At 41.7% G+C, this 26,997-nt stretch overlaps 1 protein-coding gene across 6 annotated transcripts in view; it reads left to right on the top strand.

Moving 5' to 3' along the window:
- RGL1 (ral guanine nucleotide dissociation stimulator like 1) overlaps positions 1–26,997 on the top strand; it is a gene marked incomplete at both ends in the record, with an annotated part of 177,216 nt that overhangs the window by 88,829 nt on the left and 61,390 nt on the right. For 5 of the 6 annotated variants that reach the window (XM_079698315.1, XM_079698312.1, XM_079698316.1 and 2 more), the window contains one exon: positions 25,086–25,163. The exons of the other annotated variant lie outside the window; for it this stretch is intronic. In XM_079698315.1, coding sequence (XP_079554441.1) covers positions 25,086–25,163 — 78 coding nt within the window. The remainder of the gene's footprint in view (positions 1–25,085; positions 25,164–26,997) is intronic. 6 annotated transcript variants of the gene reach the window in all.

Genomic DNA, 26,997 nt, shown 5'->3' with positions numbered 1-26,997 from the left:
CAGGTTGCTTTATCTTACTAGCTTCATTTCCTTATCTATAAAATGAGTGAAAAATAACCCTAAATTATAGGACTATTATGAGGGTTAAGCTTGATAATATAAAATTCTTAGTATAGTGGCTGGCAAATATTAAGTGCTTAAGAGATTACCATTGCCTTGTTTTCCTTTCTTCGTGGCACTTATCACTGTTTGAAAGTACCTTTCTTATTTTTTTAATAGAAAATTTAAAAATATATTTATTTATTTATTGGCTGTGTCAGGTCTTACTTGCGGCACAAGGGATCTTCGTAGCAGCATGTGGGCTTCTCTCTAGTTGCAGTGCACTGGCTTCCCTCTAGTTGTGGCATGTGGGCTTAGTTGCCCCACAGCATGTGGGATCTTAGCTCCCTGATTAGGGCTCGAACTAGCGTCCTCTGTATTGCAAGACAGATTCTTAACCACTGGACCACTAGGGAAATCCCTGAAAGTACCTTTCTTGTTTATCTTGCTTATGTCCTGATAGCTGCCCCTATGCAGAGACCATGTCTGTTTATTTCACTGCCATACCCTTAGAGAGGAACGGTATCTGGCAGTAGATGCTTAGGAACTATTTGTCTAACAAATAAGTAATCAGTATTATTCATGCCTATTATGAGCAGGTGCACTGGAAGATACAACAGTGAACATTACCCAGCTTCTGCCTACATTTAGTGGGAGAGACAAATAAATCTATAGACTCATACCATTACTGTCAAGGCAGTTAGGGCTCAATGTATGTTTTTAAAAAAATAAACTGTTTTCAGAATTACCATAGGATCAGGCAATCCCACTCCTGGGCATATACCCTGACAAAACTTAATTCATAAAGATACATGCACCCCTATGTTCATAGCAGCACTATTCACAATAGCTAAAACATGAGAACAACCTAAATGTCCAACAGATGAATGGATAAAAGAAAAAAATATGGTACATATATACAATGGAATACTACTCAGCCATAAAAAGGAACAAAATAATTCCATTTGCAGCAACATGGATGCAGCTAGAGATTATCATACTAAGTGAAGTAAGTCAGAAAGAGAAAGACAAATGCCGTATGATATCACTTATATGTGGAATCTAAAATATGGCACAAATGAACCTGTCTACAAAACAGAAACACACTCACAGATATAGAGATCAGACTTGTGGTTTCTGGGGGTGGGGAGGGAGAGGGATGGACTGGAAATTTGGAGTTGGTAGATGCAAACTATTACATTTAGAATGGATAAATGACAAGGTCCTACTGTATAGCCCAGGGAAATATATCCAATCTCCTGGGATAAACCATAATGGAAAAGAATATTAAAAAAAGAATGTATGTATGTGTAAAACTGAATCACTTTGCTGTACAGCAGAGATTGGCATAACATTGTAAATCAACCATACTTCAATTAAAAAATAGACTATTTTTTAGAGAAGTTTTAGGTTCACAACAAAATTAAGTGGAAAGTACAGAGACTTCCCATGTAACTCCTGTACCCAATCATGCCGCCACTATCAACATTCCCCCACCAGAATAATACACTTATTATAATCATTGACACATTATTATCACCCAAAGTCCATAGTTTACATTAGGATTCACCCTTGGTGTTGTACATTCTATGGGTTTGGACAAATGTATAATGACTAGTATTATACAGAATAGTTTTGCTTCACTAAAAATCCTCTGTGCTCTGCCTCTGCATCCCTCCCTACCCTACCCTAGTCCCTGTCAATCACTGATATTTTGACTGTCTCTATAGTTTTGCCTTTTCCAGAATGTTTTATTGTTGGAATCATACAGTATGTAGCCTTTTCAGAATGGCTTCTTTCACTTAGTAACATGCAATTAAGGGTCCTTCATGTTTTTTCAAAGCTTGATAGCTCATTTCTTTTTAGTGCTGAATAACATTCCATTGTCTGAATGGACCATAGTTTATTTACCCACTCACTTACTGAAGAACATCTTGGCTGTGTCCAAGTTTTGGCAGTTATGAATAAAGGTGCTGTAAACATCCATGTGCAGGTTTTTGTGTAGACATAAATTTTCAGCTCTTTTGGGTAAATACCAAGGAGCAAGAATTTTGGATCATATGGGAAAAGTATGTTTAGTTTTGTAGGAAATTGTTAAACTCTCTTCCAAAGTGGCTGTACCATTTTGTTTTCCCACCAGCAGTGAATGAGCATTCCTGTTGCTCCACATCCTTGTGATCATTCGGTATTGTCAGTGTTTTGGATTTTTGGCTATTCTGGTTCATTTGTCTCTCCTTATATACTTTAGAATCAGTTTGTCAAAATCCACAGAATAACTTGCTGGGATTTTGATTGTGATTGCATTGAATCTACAGATCAAGTTGGGAAGAACTGACTTGACAATATTGAGTCTTCCTATCCATGAACATGGAGTCTCTCTCTCCCTTTATTTAGTTCTTCTTTGATATCTTTCATCAGAGTTTTGTAGTTTTCCTTATATAGATCTTGTGTATATATATACATATATATATATATATATTCTAGATTTAAACCTAAATATTTTAATTTGGGTGGGGAGGGTGCTGATATAAAGGGTAATATATATTTTTAATTTTATTGGGGTATAGTTGACTTACAGTGTTGTGTTAGTTTCAGGTGTACAGCAAAGTGAGTCAGTTATACAGATACATATATCCACTCTTTTTTAGATTATTTTCCCATATAGGCCATTACAGAGTATTGAGTAGATTTCCCTATGCTATACAGTAGGTCCTAATTAGTTATCTATTTTATATATATAGTAGTGTGTATGTGTCAATCCCAGTCTTCCAATTTATCCCTCCCCTGCTGCTTACCCCCCAGCCCCCCCAACCATAAGTTTATTTTCTACATCTGTAACTCTATTTCTGTTTTGTAAATAAGTTCATTTGTAGCCTTTTTGTTTTTTTAGATTCCACATACAAGTGATATCATATGATATTTGTCTTTCTCTGTCTGACTTAACTTCACTCAGTATGATAATCTCTAGGTCGATCGTGTTGCTGCAAATGAAGGGTAATATGTTTTTAATTTCAAATTCCACTTGTTTATCGCTGGTATATAAGAAAGTGATTGACTTTTGCATGTTAACCTTGTATTCTGCAATCTTGCATACTAGTTCCAAAAGCTTTTGGTTGATTCTTTTGGATTTTCTATATAGACAATCATGTCATCTGTTATCTCTTCCTTCCCAATCTATTGATATATACCTTTTATTTCCTTTTCTTTTCTCTTTGCATCAGCAGAGATTTCCTGTGCAATGTTTAAAAGCAGTGTGAGAGGGGACATCCTTGCTTAGTGGGAAAGCTTTGCATTTCTCAGTGTTAAGTATGATGTTAGCTATATTTATGTAGATGTTATTTATCAAGTCGAGGAAATTTCTTACTATTCCTAGTCTGCTGAGAGTTTTATCATGAATGGATGTTGGATTTTGTCATATGCTGTTTCTCATCTATTGATCTGATCATGTAATTTTTCTTCTTTAGCCTGTTGATATGGTGGATTACATTAACTGATTTTCAAATGTTGAACCAGCTTTGCATACTTGGAATAAATCCCTCTTGGTTGTGCCTTGTTTGATTCAGTTTGCTAATATTTTAAGGATTGTTGCATCTGTGTTCACGAGAGATCTTGGTCCATAGTTTTCTTTTCTTATAATGTCTTTGCCTGGTTTTGGTATTAGGGTAAAGCTGGCCTCATAGAATGAGTTATGTAGCAGTCCCTCTGATCCTGTCTTCTGGAAATGATTGTAGAGAATTGGTAAAGTTTCTTTATTAAATATTTGGAAGAATTCATCAGTGAACCCCATCTGGATATGGTGCTTTCTGTTTTGGAAGGTTTTTGATTATTGATTAAATTTCTTTAATAATACAGGTCTATTCTGATTGTCTATTTCTTCTTGTGTGAGTTTTATGTAGATATGAATTTCTGACCTATATCACTTTCCTACTCCTTGAAGAATTTCTTTTAATATTTCTTGCAAGGCAGGCCTACTGGCAACAAATTCCCTCAGTTTTTGATTGAGAAAGTCTTTATTTCTCTTTCACTTTTAAAGAGTAATTTTGCAGAGTAAAGAATTCTAGGTTGGTATTTTTTTCCTCTCAACACTTTAAATATTTCTTTTCTTGCTTTCTGAGGAGATAGCATATATAATTCTTATCTTTGCTCCTTTTTAGTTAAAGTTAAGGTTTGTTTTTTGCTCTGCCTTCTTTCAAGATTTTTTATTTATCTTTGATTTTCTGAAGTTTGAATATGTAGTGTTTTTGGCATTTATCTGCTTGGTGTTCTTTGAGCTTCCTGGATCTGTGTTTTGTGGCTGATGTTAATTTGGGGGAAATTCTCAGTCATTATTCCTTCAAATATTGCTTCTATTCCATTCTCTTTCTTCTCCTTCTAGTAGTCCCATTACACATATGTTATGCCTTTTGTAGTTGTCCCATGGTACTTGGTATTCTGTTCTGGTTTTTTCTTTTCTTTTTTTTTTTTTTTTTTGGTTTATTTGTTTGTTTGCTTGCTTTCCAGTTTTAGAACTGTTTTCTTATCCTCAAGCTCAGCGATTCTTTCTTCAGCCATGCCCAGCCTATTAATGAGCCCCTAAAAGGCATTCTTCATTTCTTTTACAGTGTTTTTGATCTCTAACATTTCTTTTTGATTCTTCCTTAGAATGTTCATCTCTTTGCTTATATTATCCATCTGCTCTTATATGTTGTCTACTTTTCTGATTAACTTTCTTAGTGTGTTAATCATGGTTTTTATAAATTTCTGGTCTGATAATTCTACCATTCCTGCTATATCTGACTCTTGTTCTGATGTTTCTTTAGTCTCTTCAAAATGTGCTTTTTTGCCTTTTAGCATGCCTTGTAATTTTTGAATAAAAGGTGGATATGATGTACCAGGTGGAAGGAAATGGCATTCAGTAATGTAGTTGTAATGTACGGGGGTGCGGGACAGGAAGGCATTCTGTAGTCCTGTGATTAGCTTTTAGTCTTCTGGTTAGCCTGTGCCCCTGGATTGTGAACTTCATCAGTGCTTCTCTGTTGTTTTTATTTCCTCCCTTAGGGAAAGGGTGGCTAGAAGGGCCTGGAGACGGGTATTTTCTTTCCCCCATGTGGAAGGCTAGAGAAGACTAGAGTTAGGTATTTTCCTTACCCAAGGTAGGTGAAGCTCTGACAAAGGCCCAGCAGATTAGACTCTGGTAAAATTTTTTGTCCTGAGGGCAGGTGTTGTTAAGAAAAACAGAGTGCTCTAGTGTATTTCAAAATGGTTCCTTTTCCCCTTCCCTTGCTGGAAGCAAGAGGAGGTTTTTCTCCTATATTAACTATGATAACCTGGTCAAGTTCCTGGAGGTAAAACTCATAGGAGTGTGGTGCTGTGTCTACGACTGGGTCCCCCTGGAGTTTTTATCCCTCAGACTTGTCCACTCTAAGTCTGCAGCAATTCATCAATTACAGTTCAGCATTTGTTTCCCATGGAGATTTCTGCTCTGCTATGTTGTGGTTTTCTGTATCTGTCTGACTGTCTCTTCAGTTTTAGTGGGCACGGGTTTGCCTTGTGACCACACTTCTCTGATGGATCTAAGAAGAGTTGTTGATTTTTCAGTTTGTTCAGCTTTTTACGTGTTGTTAGGATGAAGTGGTGACTTCTAAGGTCCTTACATGCTGGACTGGAAACTGGAAGTCCTCTTTTGCCCATTTTTTAATCAAGTTGTTCATTTTCTTATTGTTGAGTTTTAAGAGTTTTTGTACATTTTGGATAACAGTTCTTTATCAGTTATGCCTTTTGCAAATATTTTCTCCCTGTCTGTGGCTTATCTTATCAGTTTCTCGACTGAATGTGTACTTTAAAGAAACCCCCCACCCCGCACCCTCCTCCCCGCCACCCAACCCGGGAACTGTGAGGTGGTTGTAGTGAACCTCCTTTTAAAAGCTCATAACACAAATCCATTCAGCTCTTAAATGCTTCCTTAGCATAAGAAGCTGGGTAAGCATTTTTGAATTGCACACGAAAATGTTCCAAATTACTTTTTGTGAAACCTCACTTAAAAATAATTAAGCTTTAAAAAAAATTAGTTCTTAATTAGACTAGGCACTTGCCACATATTCCTAGATTCATGCTGGCATGCAGTGCTCATTGGATTCCCTAACTCCCTTCTCTTTTGGTAGGAGCAAGGTTTACTAATATCTTCCCTTTGTTCTTCCAGGTCCTAAGAGAGGGGGTTATGAGCAGAGAGCACTTTAGGGAGCAGGTATTGGAATCTAACCTACTTAGAGGGCCTCACAGCATCTTATACTAGTGACGACCATAAGTCACCTCCAGGTGCTTGTCTCTTATAACAGTAACACTTATATTAAATGTTACTATTAAACTCATAGTACAATTTTTCTACACTTTTGTCTCTTCTTAGAGTGATTTATGTCTAACTTCTATCACTTATGTAGGAAAGTTTTTCAATACCGTGCCATTCTCTTCATTTATTTTAGTAACTTCCCTCCATAACTCTCAACAAAATCAAGTGGAAACAAACAGAGTGGTTGATTCATCCATTGAATCTTTTGTCCCACCGTGCATGAAAAGGTTGAGATTTATTGGTCAGTTGATTTCAGGATGCTCATCCCATTCATAGAGTGGGAAAGCTTTCGGGAAATCCTAACATTGCTTTGTTTCCTTTTTTAGCTTTAAATATGGATATACTGGATATCCTGACGAGGGTGAGAATTTATTAAAAAATGAAGGCCATTTCTTAAGATTTTTGTTATAGCAGATGAGTTTCAATAGATTTTGTTCAGGTTTGAGTGTTGATGACCACATAGGCAAGAAAACCCTCAGTTTGTATATATGTTATATTATAGGTTTAAAAAAAAAAGACAGGGCTTCCCTGGTGGCGCAGAGGTTGAGAGTCCGCCTGCCGATGCAGGGGACGCGGGTTCGTGCCCCGGTCTGGGAGGATCCCACGTGCCGCGGAGCGGCTGGGCCCGTGAGCTATGGCCGCTGAGCCTGCGCGTCCGGAGCCTGTGCTCCGCAACGGGAAAGGCCACAACAGTGAGAGGCCCACATACCACAAAAAAAAAAAAAAAAAAAAAAAAAAAAAAAGACAGATTGCTTAAAGGTAAATTGAACTCAGATCTTATTTCCTGTGGCTATTAGGACGATGAAAGTATTGCTGATAGAAAAGAGGATTATAACAAGGGTTATGAGAATCTTTGGGTATCGAAATGCTTCTAACATTGAAAAGAACGTTGAAAACTTTTGTAGGGCACATTCTTTGTGAAGGGTCCCATGCTCTTGCTGGCTCATGCTTTATCAGGGGGAGAAAGAGGGTTTATTTCATTAAGCTATAGAAGATACAACATTTATAATAATTTACACTCCCAACTGTGGCAGGCAGAATAATGCCCCCCACTCCAAAGATGTCCAGTCTTAATCCCTGGAACCTATGAATATATTGGGTTACATGGCCAAGCAGAATTAAGGTTGCTAATCAGCTGACCTTTTAAATAAGGAAGTTAACTTGGATTATTTGGTTAGGACCAGTGTAATCACAAGGGTCCTTAAAAGTGAAAGGTGGAGGCAAAAGAGAGAGTCAGAGAAAAAGATGTGAGGATGGAAACAAGATCAGAGAGATACTATGTTGCTGGCTTTGAAGATAGAGGAAGGGGACCCTGAGCCAAAGAATTCAGGCAGCCTCTAGAAGCTAGAAAAGGCAATTAAATGGATTATCTCCTATAGCAGTGGTCCCTAACCTTTTTGGCACCAGGGACCAGTTTCATGGAAGACAATTTTTCCACAGACCGGGGTGGGGATGGGGCAGGGGATGGCTTCAGGATGATTCAAACGCATTACATTTCTTGTGCACTTTATTTCTATTATGATTACATTGTAACATATAATGAAATAATTATACAACTCACCATAATGCAGAATCAGTGGGAGCCCTGAGCTTGTTTTCCTGCAACTGGATGGTCCCATCTGGAGGTGATGGGAGACAGTGACACCTGAAGGTCCACCTCAGATCATCAGGCATTAGATTCTCATAAGGAGTGCGCAACCTACATCCCTCGCGTGCACAGTTCACAGTAGGGTTCGCGCTCCTGTGAGAATCTAATGCTGTCACTGATCCCACAAGAGGGAGAGCTCAGGCAGTAATGCAAGCGATGGGGAACAGCTGATTTTAGCCCAATGAGACTTGTGTTGGACTTCTGACCTACACAACTCTAAAATAGTAATTTTGTATAATTTGTTTGTGGTAGTTTGATGCAGCAGTGATAGAAAACGAATATAACATCAACAAAACTTTTGGTCTTATTAGGGAACAAGGGAAGTTGTTCATAATTCGATAGGAAACGAGGAATTCTTGTCAGAGAGATTGACTCTAAAAATCTAGTGCTTGTGGGCTTAGGGAAGTTGAAGGTCAAGTGTTCGCTCACCTTCACCTTGTTCTGTTCAGGCCCTCATGCCCTGTTCAGCGTGGCCCACACACTCAGCCCTGGAAGCATGGCCTGAAACAAAGGACAGGGCTTAGCCACTACCTACAAGCATTGTTCCTCTTTCTTCCCTGTACCTGTGGCTTTGCTTTGTTTGCTTTGTTAGCCAGAGAAGTTTAATTTGGTACTGTTATAGAATTACATCCAACTGTAATCACACGAGGGAAAATGGAAATAAGTTCTCTTCATTGCTGGGTTGCTTGTCTTTGGTAAATCTTTATTTTTGTCAAAAGGACTCGACTCTCACCCAGCATCACAGTGGGGATTCTTCATGGGAGCATGTGGCTGGACAGCAGAATCTGGTTGGTAGTGATGGTTCTGCTAGAATAAACACTAAAAGGTTGCTGTCAAGGACTGAGCCTCAGAGCTTCACCAGGCTAGCTTTCTTTTCTGGAAATGAAAGAAAAATGTTTCTCTCAAGTAGCTCTTTTTTGAAAAAAAAATTTCACTTGGCAAAGGGAGGCAGCACATGCAGTTATCTTTCTTTTTTAGAAAAGAATACCAAATTGCCCAGCAGGTTTTTTAAAAATGTGCTTATGTTTGGAAACTACAAAGCAAAACTGACAAAAAAAAAAAACCTGAAAGGCAAGGTACGTACATTCTGAGTGATTATCGGAAAGTTTTCAATTCACCTTTGATAATCTAAAGCTGTGGTTTTGACTATTTTCTAGCAGTTGGTGGGAGGGGTTGATCACAAACCCCTTTAAGAATCTGCTAAAAACTATGGACCCTCTCTAGCAAAAAAAACAAAAAACAAAAAAAAAAACACATCACCAAATTTGGCTTATGGTTTAGGGGCTCCCAAACTTCCCTAAGTTCATCCAGGGACCCTAGGTTGTGACTCTCCAGGCAAAGGTTCCATAGCATGAGTGACAGGACCGTGTAGGTGGCCATTAGGAGTCAGAGGAGGGCACTGCTCCTAGTATATTATGAGTATGGTTCTGAAAAGTAAATTCATTAATTTCATTAAAGTAAATGCAATGGTTTTCTTTTTAAAAAAGGTATATCTCTGAAACTTTAAAAGGAAAAGGGGACTGGCTGTCTTTGAGTTAATTTTATTTATTTATTTATTTAATCACTTTTCTCTTATTTGACATTTCTTTTTTTAACCTTTTTTGGAGTGAACTTAGCCCTGGAGAATGACTTCAGGCTCCTAGTCCTGGGAAACATAATTCTTTTGCCTTTGGTCTCTACTGAAGTTGCCAGCAAGTACCAATTTAGATAAATGGATGTTATATTGAGTTTTGTGAGCACAGGAGAGAAAAGTAGTCTCCAAACTGATGGGATACCATGATACTAAATTCATTGTCATTTTTTTTTTTTTTATTAGTTTCTGCTTTATAACAAAGTGAATCAGTCATACATATACATCTGTTCCCACATCCCTTCCCTCATGCATCTCCCTCCCTCCCACCCTCCCCATCCCACCCCTCCAGGCGGTCACAAAGCACCGAGCTGATCTCCCTGTGCTCTGCGGCTGCTTCCCACTAGCTATCTACCTTACGTTTGGTAGTGTATATATGTCCATGCCTCTCTTTCCCTTTGTCACAGCTTACCCTTCCCCTTCCCCATATCCTCAAGTCCATTCTCAAGTAGGTCTGTGTCTTTATTCCCGTTTTACCCCTAGGTTCTTCATGACATTTTTTTTTTTTTTAAATTCCATATATATGTGTTAGCATATGGTATTTGTCTTTCTCTTTCTGACTTACTTCACTCTGTATGACAGACTCTAGGTCTATCCACCTCATTACAAATAGCTCAGTTTCGTTTCTTTTTATGGCTGAGTAATATTCCATTGTATATATGTGCCACATCTTCTTTATCCATTCATCCGATGATGGACACTTAGGTTGTTTCCAGCTCCGGGCTATTGTGAATAGAGCTGCAATGAACATTTTGGTACATGTCTCTTTTTGAATTATGGTTTTCTCAGGGTATATGCCTAGTAGTGGGATTGCTGGGTCATATGGTAGTTCTATTTGTAGTTTTTTAAGGAACCTCCATACTGTTCTCCATAGTGGCTGTACCAATTCACATTCCCACCAGCAGTGCAAGAGTGTTCCCTTTTCTCCACACCCTCTCCAGCATTTATTGTTTCTAGATTTCTTGATGATGGCCATTCTGACTGGTGTGAGATGATATCTCATTGTAGTTTTGATTTGCATTTCTCTAATGATTAATGATGTTGAGCATTCTTTCATGTGTTTGTTGGCAGTCTGTATATCTTCTTTGGAGAAATGCCTATTTAAGTCTTCTGCCCATTTTTGGATTGGGTTGTTTGTTTTTTTGCTATTGAGCTGCATGAGCTGTTTATAAATTTTGGAGATTAATCCTTTGTCAGTTGCTTCATTTGCAAATATTTTCTCCCATTCTGAGGGTTGTCTTTTGGTCTTGTTTATGGTTTCCTTTGCTGTGCAAAAGCTTTGAAGTTTCATTAGGTCCCATTTGTTTATCTTTGTTTTTATTTCCATTTCTCTAGGAGGTGGGTCCAAAAGGATCTTGCTGTGATTTATGTCATAGAGTGTTCTACCTATGTTTTCCTCTAGGAGTTTGATAGTTTCTGGCCTTACATTTAGGTCTTTAATCCATTTTGAGCTTATTTTTGTGTATGGTGTTAGGGAATGATCTAATCTCATACTTTTACATGTCCCTGTCCAGTTTTCCCAGCACCACTTATTGAAGAGGCTGTCCTTTCTCCACTGTACATTCCTGCCTCCTTTATCAAAGATAAGTTGGCCATATGTGCGTGGGTTTATCTCTGGGCTTTCTATCCTGATCCACTGATCTATCTTTCTGTTTTTATGCCAGTACCACACTGTCTTAATTACTGTAGCTTTGTAGTATAGTCTGAAGTCAGGGAGCCTGATTCCTCCAGCTCCGTTTTTCGTTCTCAAGATTGCTTTGGCTATTCGGGGTCTTTTGTTTTTCCAAACAAATTTTGAAGTTTTTTGTTCTACTTCTGTGAAAAATGCCAGTGGTAGTTTGATAGGGATTGCATTGAATCTGTAGATTGCTTTGGGTAGTAGAGTCATTTTCACAATATTGATTCTTCCAATCCAGGAGCATGGTATATCTCTCCATCTATTTATATCATCTTTAATTTCTTTCATCAGTGTCTTATAATTTTCTGCATACAGGTCTTTTGTCTCCTTAGGTAGGTTTATTCCTAGATATTTTATTCTTTTTGTTGCAATGGTAAATGGGAGTGTTTTCTTGATTTCATTTTCAGATTTTTCATCATTAGTGTACAGGAATGCCAGAGATTTCTGTGCATTAATTTTGTATCCTGCTACTTTACCAAATTCATTGATTAGCTCTAGTAGTTTTCTGGTAGCATCTTTAGGATTCTCTATGTATAGTATCATGTCATCTGCAAACAGTGACAGCTTTACTTCTTCTTTTCCAATTTGGATTCCTTTTATTTCCTTTTCTTCTCTGATTGCTGTGGCTAAAACTTCCAAAACTAGGTTGAATAAGAGTGGTGAGAGTGGGCAGCCTTGTCTTGTTCCTGATCTTAGTGGAAATGGTTTCAGTTTTTCACCATTGAGGACAATGTTGGCTGTGGGTTTGTCATATATGGCCTTTATTATGTTGAGGAAAGTTCCCTCTATGCCTACTTTCTGCAGGGTTTTTATCATAAATGGGTGTTGAATTTTGTCGAAAGCTTTCTCTGCATCTATTGAGATGATCATATGGTTTTTCTCCTTCAACTTGTTAATATGGTGTATCACATTGATTGATTTGCGTATATTGAAGAATCCTTGCATTCCTGGAATAAACCCCACTTGATCATGGTGTATGATCCTTTTAATGTGCTGTTGGATTCTGTTTGCTAGTAGTTTGTTGAGGATTTTTGCATCTATGTTCATCAGTGATATTGGCCTGTAGTTTTCTTTCTTTGTGACATCCTTACCTGGTTTTGGTATCAAGGTGATGGTGGCCTCGTAGAATGAGTTTGGGAGTGTTCCTTCCTCTGATATTGTTTGGAAGAGTTTGAGAAGGATGGGTGTTAGCTCTTCTCTAAATGTTTGATAGAATTCGCCTGTGAAGCCATCTGGTCCTGGGCTTTTGTTTGATGGAAGATTTTTAATCACAGTTTCAATTTCAGTGCTTGTGATTGGTCTATTCATATTTTCTATTTCTTCCTGAGTCAGTCTTGGTAGGTTGTGCATTTCTAAGAATTTGTCCATTTCTTCCAGGTTGTCCATTTTATTGGCATAGAGTTGCTTATAGTAATCTCTCATGATCTTTTGTATTTCTGCAGTGTCAGTTGTTACTTCTCCTTTTTCATTTCTAATTCTACTGATTTGAGTCTTCTCCCTTCTTTTCTTGATGAGTCTGGCTAATGGTTTGTCAATTTTGTTTATCTTCTCAAAGAACCAGCTTTTAGTTTGGTTGATCTTTGCTATCGTTTCCTTCATTTCTTTTTCATTTATTTCTGATCTGATCTTTATGATTTCTTTCCTTCTGCTAACTTTGGGGGTTTTTTGTTCTTCTTTCTCTAATTGCTTTAGGTGCAGGGTCAGGTTGTTTACTCGAAATGTTTCCTGTTTCTTAAGGTGGGATTGTATTGCTATAAACTTCCCCCTTAGAACTGCTTTTGCTGCGTCCCATAGGTTTTGGGTCGTCGTGTCTCCATTGTCATTTGTTTCTAGGTATTTCTTAATTTCCTCTTTGATTTCTTCAGTGATCACTTCGTTATTGAGTAGTGTATTGTTTAGCCTCCATGTGTTTGTATTTTTTACAGATCTTTTCCTGTAATTGATGTCTAGTCTCATAGCATTGTGGTCGGAAAAGATACTTGATACAATTTCAATTTTCTTAAATTTACCAAGGCTTGATTTGTGACCCAAGATATGATCTATCCTGGAGAATGTTCCATGAGCACTTGAGAAAAATGTGTATTCTGTTGTTTTTGGATGGAATGTCCTATAAATATCAATTAAGTCCATCTTGTTTAATGTATCATTTAAAGCTTGTGTTTCCTTATTTATTTTCATTTTGGATGATCTGTCCATTGGTGAAAGTGGGGTGTTAAAGTCCCCTACTATGATTGTGTTACTGTCGATTTCCCCTTTTATGGCTGTTAGTATTTGCCTTATGTATTGAGGTGCTCCTATGTTGGGTGCATAAATATTTACAATTGTTATATCTTCTTCTTGGATCGATCCCTTTATCGTTATGTAGTGTCCTTCTTTGTCTCTTCTAATAGTCTTTATTTTAAAGTCTATTTTGTCTGATATAAGAATTGCTACTCCAGCTTTCTTTTGATTTCCATTTGCATGGAATATCTTTTTCCATCCCCTTACTTTCAATCTGTATGTGTCTCTAGGTCTGAAGTGGGTCTCTTGTAGACAGCATATATATGGGTCTTGTTTTTGTATCCATTCAGCCACTCTGTGTCTTTTGGTGGGAGCATTTAGTCCATTTACATTTAAGGTAATTATTGATATGTATGTTCCTATTCCCATTTCCTTAATGGCTTTGGGTTCGTTATTGTAGGTATAGTCCTTCTGTTGTGTTTCTTGCCTAGAGAAGTTCCTTTAGCATTTGTTGTAAAGCTGGTTTGGTGGTGCTGAACTCTCTCAGCTTTTGCTTGTCTGTAAACGTTTTAATTTCTCCATCAAATCTGAATGAGATCCTTGCTGGGTAGAGTAATCTTGGTTGCAGGTTTCTCTCCTTCATCACTTTAATTATGTCCTGCCACTCCCTTCTGGCTTGTAGAGTTTCTGCTGAGAGATCAGCTGTTAACCTGATGGGGATTCCCTTGTGTGTTATTTGTTGTTTTTCCCTTGCTGCTTTTAATATGATTTCTTTGTGTTTAATTTTTGACAGTTTGATTAATATGTGTCTTGGCGTATTTCTCCTTGGATTTATTCTGTATGGGACTCTCTGTGCCTCCTGGACTTGATTAACTATTTCCTTTCCCATATTAGGGAAGTTTTCAACTATAATCTCTTCAAATATTTTCTCAGTCCCTTTCTTTTTCTCTTCTTCTTCTGGAACCCCTATAATTCGAATGTTGGTGCGTTTAATGTTGTCCCAGAGGTCTCTGAGACTGTCCTCTATTCTTTTCATTCTTTTTTCTTTATTTTTCTCTGCATCAGTTATTTCCACTATTTTATCTTCCACCTCACTTATCCGTTCTTCTGCCTCAGTTATTCTGCTATTGATCCCATCTAGAGTATTTTTCATTTCATTTATTGTGTTTTTAATCGATGCTTGATTCATCTTTGGTTCTTCTAGGTCCTTGTTAACTGTTTCTTGCATTTTGTCTATCCTATTTCCAAGATTTTGGATCATCTTTACTATCATTATTCTGAATTCTTTTTCAGATAGACTGCCTATTACCTCTTCATTTGTTAGGTCTGGTAGGTTTTTATCTTGCTCCTTCACCTGCTGTGTGTTTTTCTGCTTTCTCATTTTGTTTATGTTACTGTGTTTGGGGTCTCCTTTTTGCAGGCTGCAGATTCGTAGTTCCCGTTGTTTTTGGTGTCTGTCCCCCGTGGCTAAGGTTGTTTCAGTAAGTTGTGTAGGCTTCCTGGTGGGGGGGACTAATGCCTGTGTTCCGGTGGTTGAAGCTCGATCTTGTCTTTCTGGTGGACAGGTCCACGTCTGGTGGTGTGTTTTGGGGTGTCTGTGGCCTTATTATGTTTTTAGGTAGCCTCTCTGCTAATGGGTGGGGTTGTGTTCCTGCCTTGCTAGTTGCTTGGCATAGGGTGACCAGCACTGTAGCTTGCTGGTCGTTGACTGAAGCTGGGTGCTGGTGTTGAGATGGAGATCCCTGGGAGATTTTCGCTGCTTGATATTATGTGGAGCTGGGAGGTCTCTTGTGGACCCGTGTCCTGAAGTTGGCTCTCCCACTTCAGAGGCACAGCACTAACTCCTGGCTGCAGCACCAAGAGCCTTTCATCCACCCGGCTCAGAATAACAGTGAGAAAAAGTAGAGAGAAATAATTAGTAGAAGAAAGAAAGAGAGATTGAAAGAAAGGAAGAAGGGAAGAAAGGAAGGAAGGAAGAAAGAAAGAAAGGAGGGAGGGAGGAAGGATGGAAAGAAAGAAGGAAAGAAAGGAGGGAGGGAGGGAGGAATGAAAGCAAAAGGAAGAGTGAATGGAAGAAGAGAGGGAGGGAGGGAGGAAGGAAAGAAAGAAAGAAAGACAGGAGGGAGGGAGGGAGGGAGGAAGGAAAGAAAAAGAAAGTGGAAAGAAGAAGGGTGGGAGGGAGGGAGGATGGAGGAAAGAAAAAGAAAGAAGGAAAGGAGGAGTGGAGGGAGGGAGGGAGGAAGGGAAGGGAGGAAAAAAAGAAAGAGCAGGTAAAGTAAAATAGAATAAAGTATGAAATATAGTAGCGTTATTAAAATTAACAAGTAATTATTGAAAAAAAACACGGACCGAAAGAACCCTGGGACATATGGTGGAAGCAAAGCTATACAGAGAGAATCTTACACAGAAGATTACACATACACATTCACAAAAAGAGAGCAGGGGGAAAAATAAAAAATCTTGCTCTCCAAGTCCACCTCCTCGATTTGGGATAATTCGTTGTAAAAAGAGGAAAAGGGCGAAAAGTCTGAAATCTTGCTAAGTCCACCTCCTTAATTTGAGATAATTCGTTGTAAAAAGAGGAAAAAAAAAGGGGGGGAAAGTCTTAAATCTTGTCCTCAAGGTCCACTTCCTCAATTTGGGATGATTCGCTGTCCATTCATGCACTCCACAGACGCAGGGCACATCAACTGGACCGTGGAGCTTTAATCCGCTGCCTCGGAGGCTGCACAGAGAGATTTCCCTGTCTCTGCTCTCACAGCTCCCGGGTCTCAGCCTTGGACCTGGCCCCGCCTCTGCGCGTAGGTCGCCGGAGGGCGTCCGTTCTTCGCTCAGACAGGACGGGTTTAAAGGGGCCGCTGATTCGGGGGCTCTGGCTCACTCAGGCAGAGGGGAGGGAGGGGAATGCCCTCTCCTCGCGCACCAGGCAACAAAAGGGAAAAAAGTCTCTTGCCTCTCCGGTAGCTCCAGACCCTTTCCCCGGACTCCCTCCGGGCTAGCACTAACCCCTTCAGGGTCTCTTCCTGCCGCCAGCCCCAGACCTCTCCCTGCGCTCTGACTGAAAGCCGATACCCGAGCCTCAGCTCCCAGCCCCGCCCGCCCTGGCGGCCGAGCAGACAAGTCTCTCGGGCTGGTGTGTGCCTGAGGGCACCGATCCTCTGTGCCAAAATCTCTCTGCTTTGCCCTCCGCACCCCTGTTGCTGTGCTCTCCTCCGCTACTCCGAAGCTTTCCCCCTCCGCCACCTGCAGTCTCCGCCCGCGAAGGGGCTTGTAGTGTGTAGAAACCTTCCCTCCTTCACGGCTCCCTCCCACTGGTGCAGGTCCCGTCCATATCCTATTGTCTCTGTTTATTCTTTTTTTCTTTTGACCTACCCAGGTATGTGGGGAGTTTCTTGCCTTTTGGGGGGTCTGAGGTCTTCTGTCAGCGTTCAGTAGGTGTTCTGTTGGAGTTGTTCCACGTGTAGATGAATTTCTGATGTATCTGTGGGGAGGAAGGTGATCTCCGCGTCTTACTCTTCCGCCATCTTCCTCCGGCCCCCATTGTCATTGTATTTGATTTTACGTAGCATTTTTCATAAGATTCTTTTTTTTTTTAATTTTTTAGCTGCGTTGGGTCTTTGTTGCTGCATACAGGCTTTCTGTAGTTGCGTTGAACGGGGGCTACTCTTTGTTGCAGTGCATGAGCTTAATGCGGTAGCTCCTGTTGCGGAGCACGGGCTCTAGGTGCGCGGGCTTCAGTAGTTGTGGCACGTGGGCTTAGTAGTTGTGGCTCGCGGGCTCTAGAGCACAGGCTCAGTAGTTGTGGTGCACGGGCTTAGTTGCTCCGTGGCATGTGGGATCTTCCCGGACCAGGGATCGAACCCGTGTCCCCTGCCTTGGCAGGCAGATTCTTAACCACTGCGCCACAAGGGAAGTCCGAGAAGATTCCTGAAGAGCTCTGCAAGAGCACCTTTTTGTGGTTGGGGAAAACTGAGCCACAGGCTCGCACTGACTTGTTAATAATGTATTAATTCATCTTAAACCTAAGGAAAATCCCAACTTGTAGACAGATTCTGTGGTTGTCAGGGTGCTGCCTGCTCCCTGCCCCCAGTTGTAACCTGTTTCTTCCGTCGACCTTCCGACCTTTGTTGTATCTGCAGTGGCTGTAGCATGCTAACGAGAGATGCGCAGCTGATGGTTTAGAATTGTTACCAATTACAGGTGGAAGAAGGAGGCACCAATGAGCCACCAAGCTCTTGGAGGCAGTAAACGGGCCAGAGAAGAGAGATGGGTGACAAGGACCTGCAGTAGAAAATAGAAGAAACCTGACAGCAAGGGCATGAAGGCCATCAGACTTGAGAAAAAACTTTAAATGTGAAGGAGAAACAAGTTATAGCAAGAGACACCGTTTCATTTTCTTTCTCTGGCTGAATAGTGACTGTAAAGTTTTTGTCCTTTCCTTGGTCTCCCTTTCAGACAGTTGTAGGTTGGGGCTGGAGGTGAAGATAGTATTGTCAAGGGAAATTTTATAGTGTTTTGAAACCGTCAGGTGGAACAGAAATACTAGGTACTTTGGCTGTTAATGTTCCCTTAACTATCAGGGCGATAGTTAAGGGGACATTAATGTTCCTGCTACCATCATCAATAATATGGAGATAATGTGACAAATTGAAGGTCAAGGAAGGTGGAGGGCCCTTCACAGCAAAGGCCTGGAGGGGAGGACTGAGGCTCCTTCTGGGTTTTCTGACTTTTTTTCTGATCATGGGAGACCTTTGCCTAGAGAACCAGACCTCGTGAGTGAAAGCACACTGCCTGGTTCTTTCTTCGGCATCATTGACCCCTTCCTTTCTTGCAAGAGAACAAGGAGTTTTTGCCTGTTGTCTCTGACCTTTGTCTTCTCCTTGAATAACTGGCTCCATGGTGGTAGCAAGACCTCTCCAAGGTAGGCTTGGTGGCCGTGACCCAGTTGTCAGGTCACACTTGGGTGGAGAGGTGCCTGCCGTGGAAGATATTATTCGGAGCGATTAAAAACAAGCCCCTGGCTGCTCTGTGGTGTACGGTCTGCAGTCTTAATCAAGGCCTCACTTGGTGTTCCCGACATCTGCAGGCTATTTCACTGTGTCATTCTTCTGAGTCAAGGTCAGCTTCTGAACATTTTCCTCATACCTGACCTGTGTTCTTGTGGGTCAGTTAAAGAAAAAATGCTTCAGATGTTCCCGGGCTGGGGTTGATTAGAAAAGCGAAGGCTCCCAGAGGTCCTTGAGTCAGCAGCTTCATGTGAGGTCTCTCTTGCCTTGACTTCCTCCTCTCTGTTCTTCATCATCCCCAATAAGTAGCTCCTTCCCTTCCCTCCCCTCCCCATCCTCAATTATTCGTGATAGCAGAGGGCATTAGTGAATTCACTTGGCACGTGTTTAGTGAGTGTCCGCTAAGCGCAGGCTCTACTCCAGGCTCAGGGCGTATCGCGGTGAGCGCGGTAAAGGGTGAAAGCAAAGCCCTGACCATGGCCGGCCAGGCCCTCGTGATCTGCCCCTGCCACCGGCACGCTCACCTCCTTCTCTGTCTCCGCTTCATCTGTTCCGCTCCTTCCTCACCGGTCTTCTTGACGTTTCTCAAGCGCACCGTCCTGCCACTGCCCCAAGGCCTTTGCCCTGGCTCTCCCCTCCGCTTGGAAGGCTCTCCTCCTAGAGATCTGTGTGGCCCATTCCCTCGCCTTCTGGAGGATTTTAGTTCATTGTCACATTCACGTCAGGCCTTTCCTGGACACTCATGTGAAGCAGCTACCTCAGGCCCTCCAATCATGTCTGAGTGCCCTCGGCTACTTTATTCTTCTCCGTTGCACTTTTCACCATCTGACTAGTGTATATGAACTAATTACTAGTTTATTGCTTATCTCCCCCCACTGCATTGTGCTCCATGAAAACAGGGGCTTTGGTTAGTTCACTGCTGTATCCTCAGTGCCCAGAATAGTGCCTGAAAATAGGCTTTAATAAATACTCATTGAATGAGGACTAAAGGAGTGAAAGAATGAATGACCGAGTAAGTGAAAAGCCCAAGGTTTCTAACCTCAAAGAACTTATCATTTGGTGCAGGGAGACATAAAATAAATAAACAGAATAACTATGGTTTGTGTGATCGGGTGTTGACTCAGAGACTGGGCTCTGGAGTCTGACTGTCAAGGTTCAAATCCCTCCTTTACTTACTAGCTGTGTCTTTTTTTTTTTTTTTTTGCGGTACGCGGGCCTCTCACTGTTGTGGCCTCTCCCGTTGCGGAGCACAGGCTCAGCAGTCGTGGCTCACGGGCCCAGCCACTCCACGGCATGTGGGATCCTCCCGGACCGGGGCACGAACCTGTGTCCCCTGCATCGGCAGGAGGACTCTCAACCACTGCGCCATCAGGGAAGCCCACTAGCTGTGTCTTTGAGGGCAAATTACTTAAGCTCTCTGGGCCTCATTTTCTCATCCATTAAATAGGAAGAATAATAATACCATCATCTAGGGTTATTGTGAGAATTAAATGAAACAATCCATATAAAGTGCTTAGCACAGTGCCTGGTATACAGTGAGCTCTCAATAATTATTAACTGCTGTTATCATGGGATCACTTGCCATAATCAAGTGGAGCCTGTAAGGTTCTTCAGGATTATCCCCATCCTGGTCTGATGTTGCTGAGACTTTTCTGGTAGAGAGTAAAGGTTAGAAAGCCCCCCGCCCCACCAGAAGTACTGTCCCTGGGGATAACTTTGTCTTAAGATTTCTTTGAACCACAAGTATCCCTGGTCCTCCCTTCAAACACATACTAAACGTTTTATCTGCCCGGATAGGCTCCAAACAATACATCCATCCCCCCTGGAAATAACTGTTTCCTGTTTAAATATTAGCAACCAGTTAAACATTATATTGAGGTTTTTTTTTTCTTTTTCTAGTAAATTTTAGGCTGCAGTAAAAATTGCGCAAGGCTGTACTTTAGGAGACATTTGTAAATCTTTCTTTTGCCTTGGGATACAGAGAAAACCATGTCAGAAGTCATTCTGACAATTTGTGTTTTAAGTTTTTTGAATTGCCATTTAAAGAAGGGCAGTTTGGTAAGCCTTCTTAAGAGGTTCGAGCTTTGATCTTAAATTCTGGGGAGGTTTTGCAGAAATTGGAGGTGACATTGTTGACAGGTTTGTCTGTAGCTACTCATTAATTAAACACACACACATACACACCCTTTATTTACTCCCCTGGAGTAAATGAATTGAACTTGACTTTGGTTTTTGATGGGAAGCTATGAGAGGGTCCAGGAAACATCAAAGAAACACTCTTAATCTCATAAAACTAACTCTTAACTCTCAAACAACCTAGCTTGAACGTTAAAGAGTTCTTGATGCCAGTGCTGGTCTAGTTTCTTTTCTATAAGGCTTTAATTCTCCTTAATGATAAGAAAAGTGCAGGGGCAAATAATCGTCCCCTCCCCAGTCCATTAAATTCCAGAGGGTTATAGGCTTTTTAATTTTATCTTGCTTCTAAAGGTCTCCTTTGTAAAACTGTATATACATTTTTTGGTATTTTTATACTGCTTACACCTTCAAGGTCTCAGCTTTAAGATCTTAAAAGTTCCTTTCGCATTTTAATTTTAGATTTTTGTAACGATCACAGCTATCCTAAAGCTTTTTTATGCTCCTAGACCATTAGAAATGAAGGCACAGACAGATTAAGACCCTTGTATAAGCAAAAAGCCAGATAATGCCTTTATAGAGACAAATATGAACCTAGTCGTTGGGAAGTTCATTTCCACGTCTGCTTAGGGAACCCCACTAGGCCACTCATTTGTTCCCAATAAATAGCCATCAACACGCCTGTTGGGTGCCAGGCCTTGCTTTAAGCTCTAAAGAGTAATGAGCAAAAGAGACAGAAGTCCTGTTCTCATGGGGTTTATGTTCTAATGGACAATAGCTGTATGAATTGCACAGTATAGTAGAATGTGTTAAAGGCTGTGGAGGAGAATAAAGCAGTGGTGTTAGTTTTGGTTTACATAGGATGGTCAGGGAAGGCCTCACTGATAAAGTGACACTGGAGCAAAGGTCTGCAGGAGCCCAGGGAGTGCACCATCGGTGTGGGAGTGGGAGGTGGTGGCAGTGAGTGTGCAGAGATTCTGAGGCAGGAGGATGCCTGGCGCGTGCGTGTGTGTGTGTGTGTGTGTGTGTGCGCGCGTGTGTGTGGTGTGGGGAAGCAGCAAGGAAGCCAGTGAGGCTGAGGGGAAGTGAGTGAGTGTAGGAGACGTGGTCAGAGATATCAGGGGCAGGTCACTTAGGGCCTCAGGAGATGGGTGAGATGTTGGCCTTTCCTCAGAGTGGAGAAGAGTGGGAGCCAGGGGAGGGTTTTGAGCAGAGCAGCGGCATGAACAGCATTGCTATGGCTTGAGGCAGACATGCCAGGAGAGGCGTTAAGCGCCTGTTGCATGGATCCAGCCAAAGATGGTGGCAGTGTGAGCCAGGGCAGAGTGATGAGAAGTGCTGGGATTCAGGATATGTCATAAAGGCAGAGCCAAGAGATTTTCCTGGTGGATCGGGCAGAGAAGGAAGCGTTAGGGATGCTGCAGCCTTTGAGCCTGAGTGCCTGGACCATGTGCGCCACCACACACATGCCTTGTGATTGATGGTTCTGATTGGTCTCCAAGTTATTACCAACCAATCATGCTGGTCCTGACTATGAGCCTCTACTCATAATACTCTGCTGGCCGGGAGAAGTATCCATGTGGCCTTCTGAGCAGATGGTACCGGGTTCATTAAGCAGAGAGAACTTTAACTTTGCTCACTCACCAGTGTAAGTTACTTAGTCCTTTGTGACACCGTCTGACTGCACCTGTGGCATCACATTCTGGGAGCAGAACTGTGATGGGTGTTCATGTCATCTCGGCCAGGATCTCAGCTCTGAGTCTGAAAAATGCAGAGAAAGAGCAGCAGAGTGTGAGAAGCAAAAGTAAAGACAAGGAATAGGAAGATCAGGGGATTTTTAGTATGAACATCTCTGGAAAGAAAAATATCAGGAGCAATAAAATGTGTATCTTTCCCTTGTGAAGTTTTTTCGCTTTTATTTCAACCTCTCAGAGGTTCCAGTTGGAAGATAAAAGATGCAATATTTCCAGGATAACCTGAAAGAGCATTAATGAAGGAACACGGAATGTGACAAAAACGAAGATTAAGTCCCACATTTAGTCACTGAGGGCTGGCAGGCGGGAGTTTATGGATCACTCAAGTCAGATGGGTGGCAGGCACAGTGGCCTCCCTCTTCACTCTACTTACCGCATCTTTCCTACTTAAATAAACCAGAGTCTGTTGTGAGGGAACATGAGGACAGGGTTCACTATGACGGTGGACAAAGAGCCAAGAAATCCCACTCTATTTATTTACTAGGAATCTCATTTCCCAGCCCTGCCTTGCTCACATGGGGCTGCATAAATCTCAATCTGACTGAGTTCTTATCTCAGGGAAAGCAAAGGGTAGCCCTGGAAGCCTCTAAATAGCAGGTGCAGGACAGAATGAAGAGGAACAGGGAAGGCGGAGGCCAGTGGAAAATATCTCTGGGAGGCCAAGGAGTCCATAAGGCTGATGAGCTTGAGAAGGAGCAGGTGGATGGGGGAAGGGGCTGATGCCTGTGGCCGTAAACTAGAACCTGCCGGGATAGGGCGATGGGGAGACCAGATGGACTGGCATTCTGTCAAACCAGATGGTGGGCTTTTATTTTTAAAAGGGCTTGTAAATCCTAGGAACAAGGAACCATAAGGGTACTGGGGCCCTTAATCCTATTAGTAGAAGACAGAAGTGTTCTCTTTAAAAATGTAAACCCCAGGGCTTCCCTGGTGGCGCAGTGGTTGAGAGTCCGCCTGCCGATGCAGGGGACACAGGTTCGTGCCCCGGTCTGGGAAGATCCCACATGCCACGGAGCGGCTGGGCCCGTGAGCCATGGCCGCTGAGCCTGCGCGTCCGGAGCCTGTGCTCCACAATGGGAGAGGCCACAACAGTGAGAGGCCCACGTACCACAAAACAAAACAAAACAACAAAGAAAGCCACCTCTTGAAAATAAATATATAAAAGAATATGTGGACTTATGTTAAAATCACCCAAATAATGAGTAAATATTTAAAAAAAATAATAATAAAAAAAAAAAAATGTAAACCCCACCAGTTATAGAATTTCTATTATCAAAACTTTGGGACAGATTACCAGCTTGTGAAACTCCAAGGGATCTCTGAATTCGCCACTGATGGGAAGAGAAACTGCAGAAATAGTCTAGGCATTATAAGTTAATATAAAGTCTCCTCCTTAGGAATCTAAAGTGAATTTACTCAATGAACATTCTGAAACAAATAAAACATGATATATTTGTATGAAATAGACTTGCTTACCTATGGAGTTGGAAGGACATCTAACAGTGTAACCGGGGACTGATCAATGTTTTAATAAGTTTTGAGTTTGTAATGAGACAAATTTTAAAATTTATGCACCTATTACTTTCTAAACCATTGTTCCCCTTTGACCCCCTTCCCCAGTGGCTGGGGAAGCCTAGATCAGCCTGGCCTCGGTGTACACACTGCTTGCTCTCTTGGTTGCTGAGACACGAGGATTCTGTTCTTCAGTCCTTGTCTCTATCTCAGCCTTTACTTGAGGGTTCGGAATTATTTCCATCACCCTCCTCCAATAGGACCTATCCTCAAGGAGACCAGACTCATAAGCAGAGCATGGAGTCCTCATCTTGTGCCCATGTGTGGCACAGGCGTGAAGGTTGTGCAAGCAAAGCCACATCTTCCTTCAGTAGCTACACAGAGGGGTTGATGCTCAGAGTTCATGAGGAATCTCCCATCTGTGCATCACATAACGCCTGATTCCCCTGCGAAGAGGAAAAGAGTAATTTCATCGAAAAAAATCCAAAGAAATGTTAAATATTAAGAGAAAGTTTTAAGTAGTGTGATTCATTGGTAAATCACTTTCCTTGGAGACCGTATATTTATACATACACACACACACATATATATATATACACACACATATATATGTTTACCCATTAAATAAATATCAATAATATAGTATCATTTTTTTAAGAGTATTTATGTTTAAACTTCTTTGGTGTTCTTTTATTAATTTATTTATTTATTGTTGCTGTGTTGGGTCTTCGTTTCTGTGCGAGGGCTTTCTCTAGTTGTGGCAAGCGGGGGCCACTCTTCATCACGGTGCGCGGGCCTCTCACTATCGCGGCCTCTCTTGTTGCGGAGCACAGGCTCCGGATGCGCAGGCTCAGTAGTTATGGCTCACGGGCCCAGCCGCTCCGCGGCACGTGGGACCTTCCCAGACCAGGGCTCGAACCCGTGTCCCCTGCATTAGCAGGCAGATTCTCAACCACTGCGCCACCAGGGAAGCCCTAATATAGTATCATTTTTGATGTTATTTCACAGATATTACTTTCCTTAAATACTCCTGAAAAGTATAACCGTTGTCTTGTGCTTGAAATGGACAAGAGTTGCTCTCTAACACTACTGACTGCATTTTCTGTTTGTCTGTTTGTTTGTTTGTTTTTATCTATAAAGGTATGGAAACCTGACAAGCCCAAGCTGTGAAGAAGTTGGAGGCCAGAGTTCCTCAGAGTCCAAGACGGTGATCAGGAAGTGAGTTTGCCTCCTCTCTGCATTACAAGCTCTCAGTCAAGACTTACTATCTTAAAAGAATGTAATTTAGTAGAGTTTTTAATTTCCTTTGGAACGTTGCCATGGTTTTTTTCCATAATACATATAAAGTCATAGAAGTATTTTTTGACCATCTAATGCTCTTCATTTATTCATTCAGTAAACATGTATTGATCACCCACTCTTGGCCAGGCCCTGTGCTAAGGGATACAGCTATGCACAAAATAAGTAAGTCCAAGCTCTTATGAAGTTTATATTTTAGTAGAGAGAGAGAGACAAAGAATCCAGGCAAAAAAGAATGAAGTAGGGCAGGGGGGCTAGATCCTGATGGAGACTTTGATTCACATAGGGTGTCAGAAATGGGCTTTCTGATCTGATCTGGAGACATTGGAGCAGAAACCTGAATGTGGTGCAGGTGAGGCCTTGTGAATGTCCAGGCAGGGGGAATATGGAAAAAGCTCTGCGGCAGGAACAGCGTTTGAGAAACAGTAGAGGGGTGAATGAGGCTGCAGCCAAGTGAGTGAAGTGGCAAGTACTGGGGCATGAGATCTCTAAGGGCCCCTCATCACATGAAGGATTTGGGAAGGATGCTGAATTTTATTCTGAGAAAGATAAGAAACACTTAACAGGGCTTTAGGAGAATAGTGCTATGGCCTGGTTTATATTTAAAAGGCCTACTCTGGCTCTGTGTGGAAAATAGACCATGACACTGGGGACAGGAGCAAGAGTGGCAGCAGGGAGCCCGGTTAGGGCCCTTACGTGGGTCCAGGCAAGGGGTGCTGACAGCATGGACATGAGTAGTAATAGTAGTTGTCGTCATCATCATTACAGGAGTGGTGACAAGAAGTAATAGCTTGTAGCAGTGACAGCTTCTGCAGAAGTCCTGAAGCTGTTGCTGACAGGATGTACTGATGCAGTGGGTGCGGCATATGAGAGAAAGAAGAGGCAAGGATGCCTCCAAGCGTTGTGTGTGAGCAAGTGATAGAATGGAGCCCTGGCTTTATGCGAGAAGAAAGTTTGGTGGGGAGCATGTGTCAATACTTTCATCTTAGATGTGTTAATTTTGAGGTAATTGGGTGAGTGCAGATTCCAGGGAGAAGTCTAGACTGGAAGTATACATTTGGGCATCCTTAGTTTATACATGGTGTTTAAAGCTATGGGAATGGATGTGACCTCCTGTGGACGAAGGGTAGATCTAGAAGGAAAAGGTCCAAAGACTGAGCCTTGGTTCCCTCCAGTACTGAGAATTAGGAAAGCGGACGGTCCAGCAGAGGAGACTGGAACAGAGCAGGCAGGGGGAAGGAGAAGAAAGAAGCTGTGTTCCAGAAGACAAGCAGAGAAGGGGTTTTGGAAGGGGCGTGACCAACTGTGTCTGATGCTGTCCAGACATCAAGCGAGAGGGGTCTGGGGAGTGACCCCTAATTTTGCCACACTTCCGTCTTCGGCACCCGTGGCAAGCGCAGTTTTGGTGGATGGAGATGTGGGTTAAGAGAGGTTAGAAGGGGAGGAAGTGGGGACGACAAGTTTAACGACTCTTTGGAAGAGTTATGTTGTAAAGGGGAACAGAGAAATGGGGCGGAGGATGAGGGCAAGGGATGGTCTTTTCATTGTGCTTTTTTTTTTTTAAATGGGAGGTAGTTTATGCTGATGAATTTGATCCAGCAGTCAGTGAAGACGAAATCCACGATGTAGGGGTACAGGCTGCTGAAGGAGTGAGGTTCTTGAGTAGATAGGTTATATACTAGGGTGCTTGAAACCACTCACGGTTTCATTTGGGGATCAAAAGTTCAGGGAGGTAATCCTATGGAATTTTTAA

This window comes from Hyperoodon ampullatus (genome assembly GCF_949752795.1).
Source record: "Hyperoodon ampullatus genome assembly, chromosome: 2".
In the NCBI taxonomy this organism is placed as follows: domain Eukaryota; kingdom Metazoa; phylum Chordata; class Mammalia; order Artiodactyla; family Ziphiidae; genus Hyperoodon; species Hyperoodon ampullatus.
Note: the sequence above shows the minus strand (reverse complement) of the source record. Positions and strands in the feature narration are given on the sequence as shown.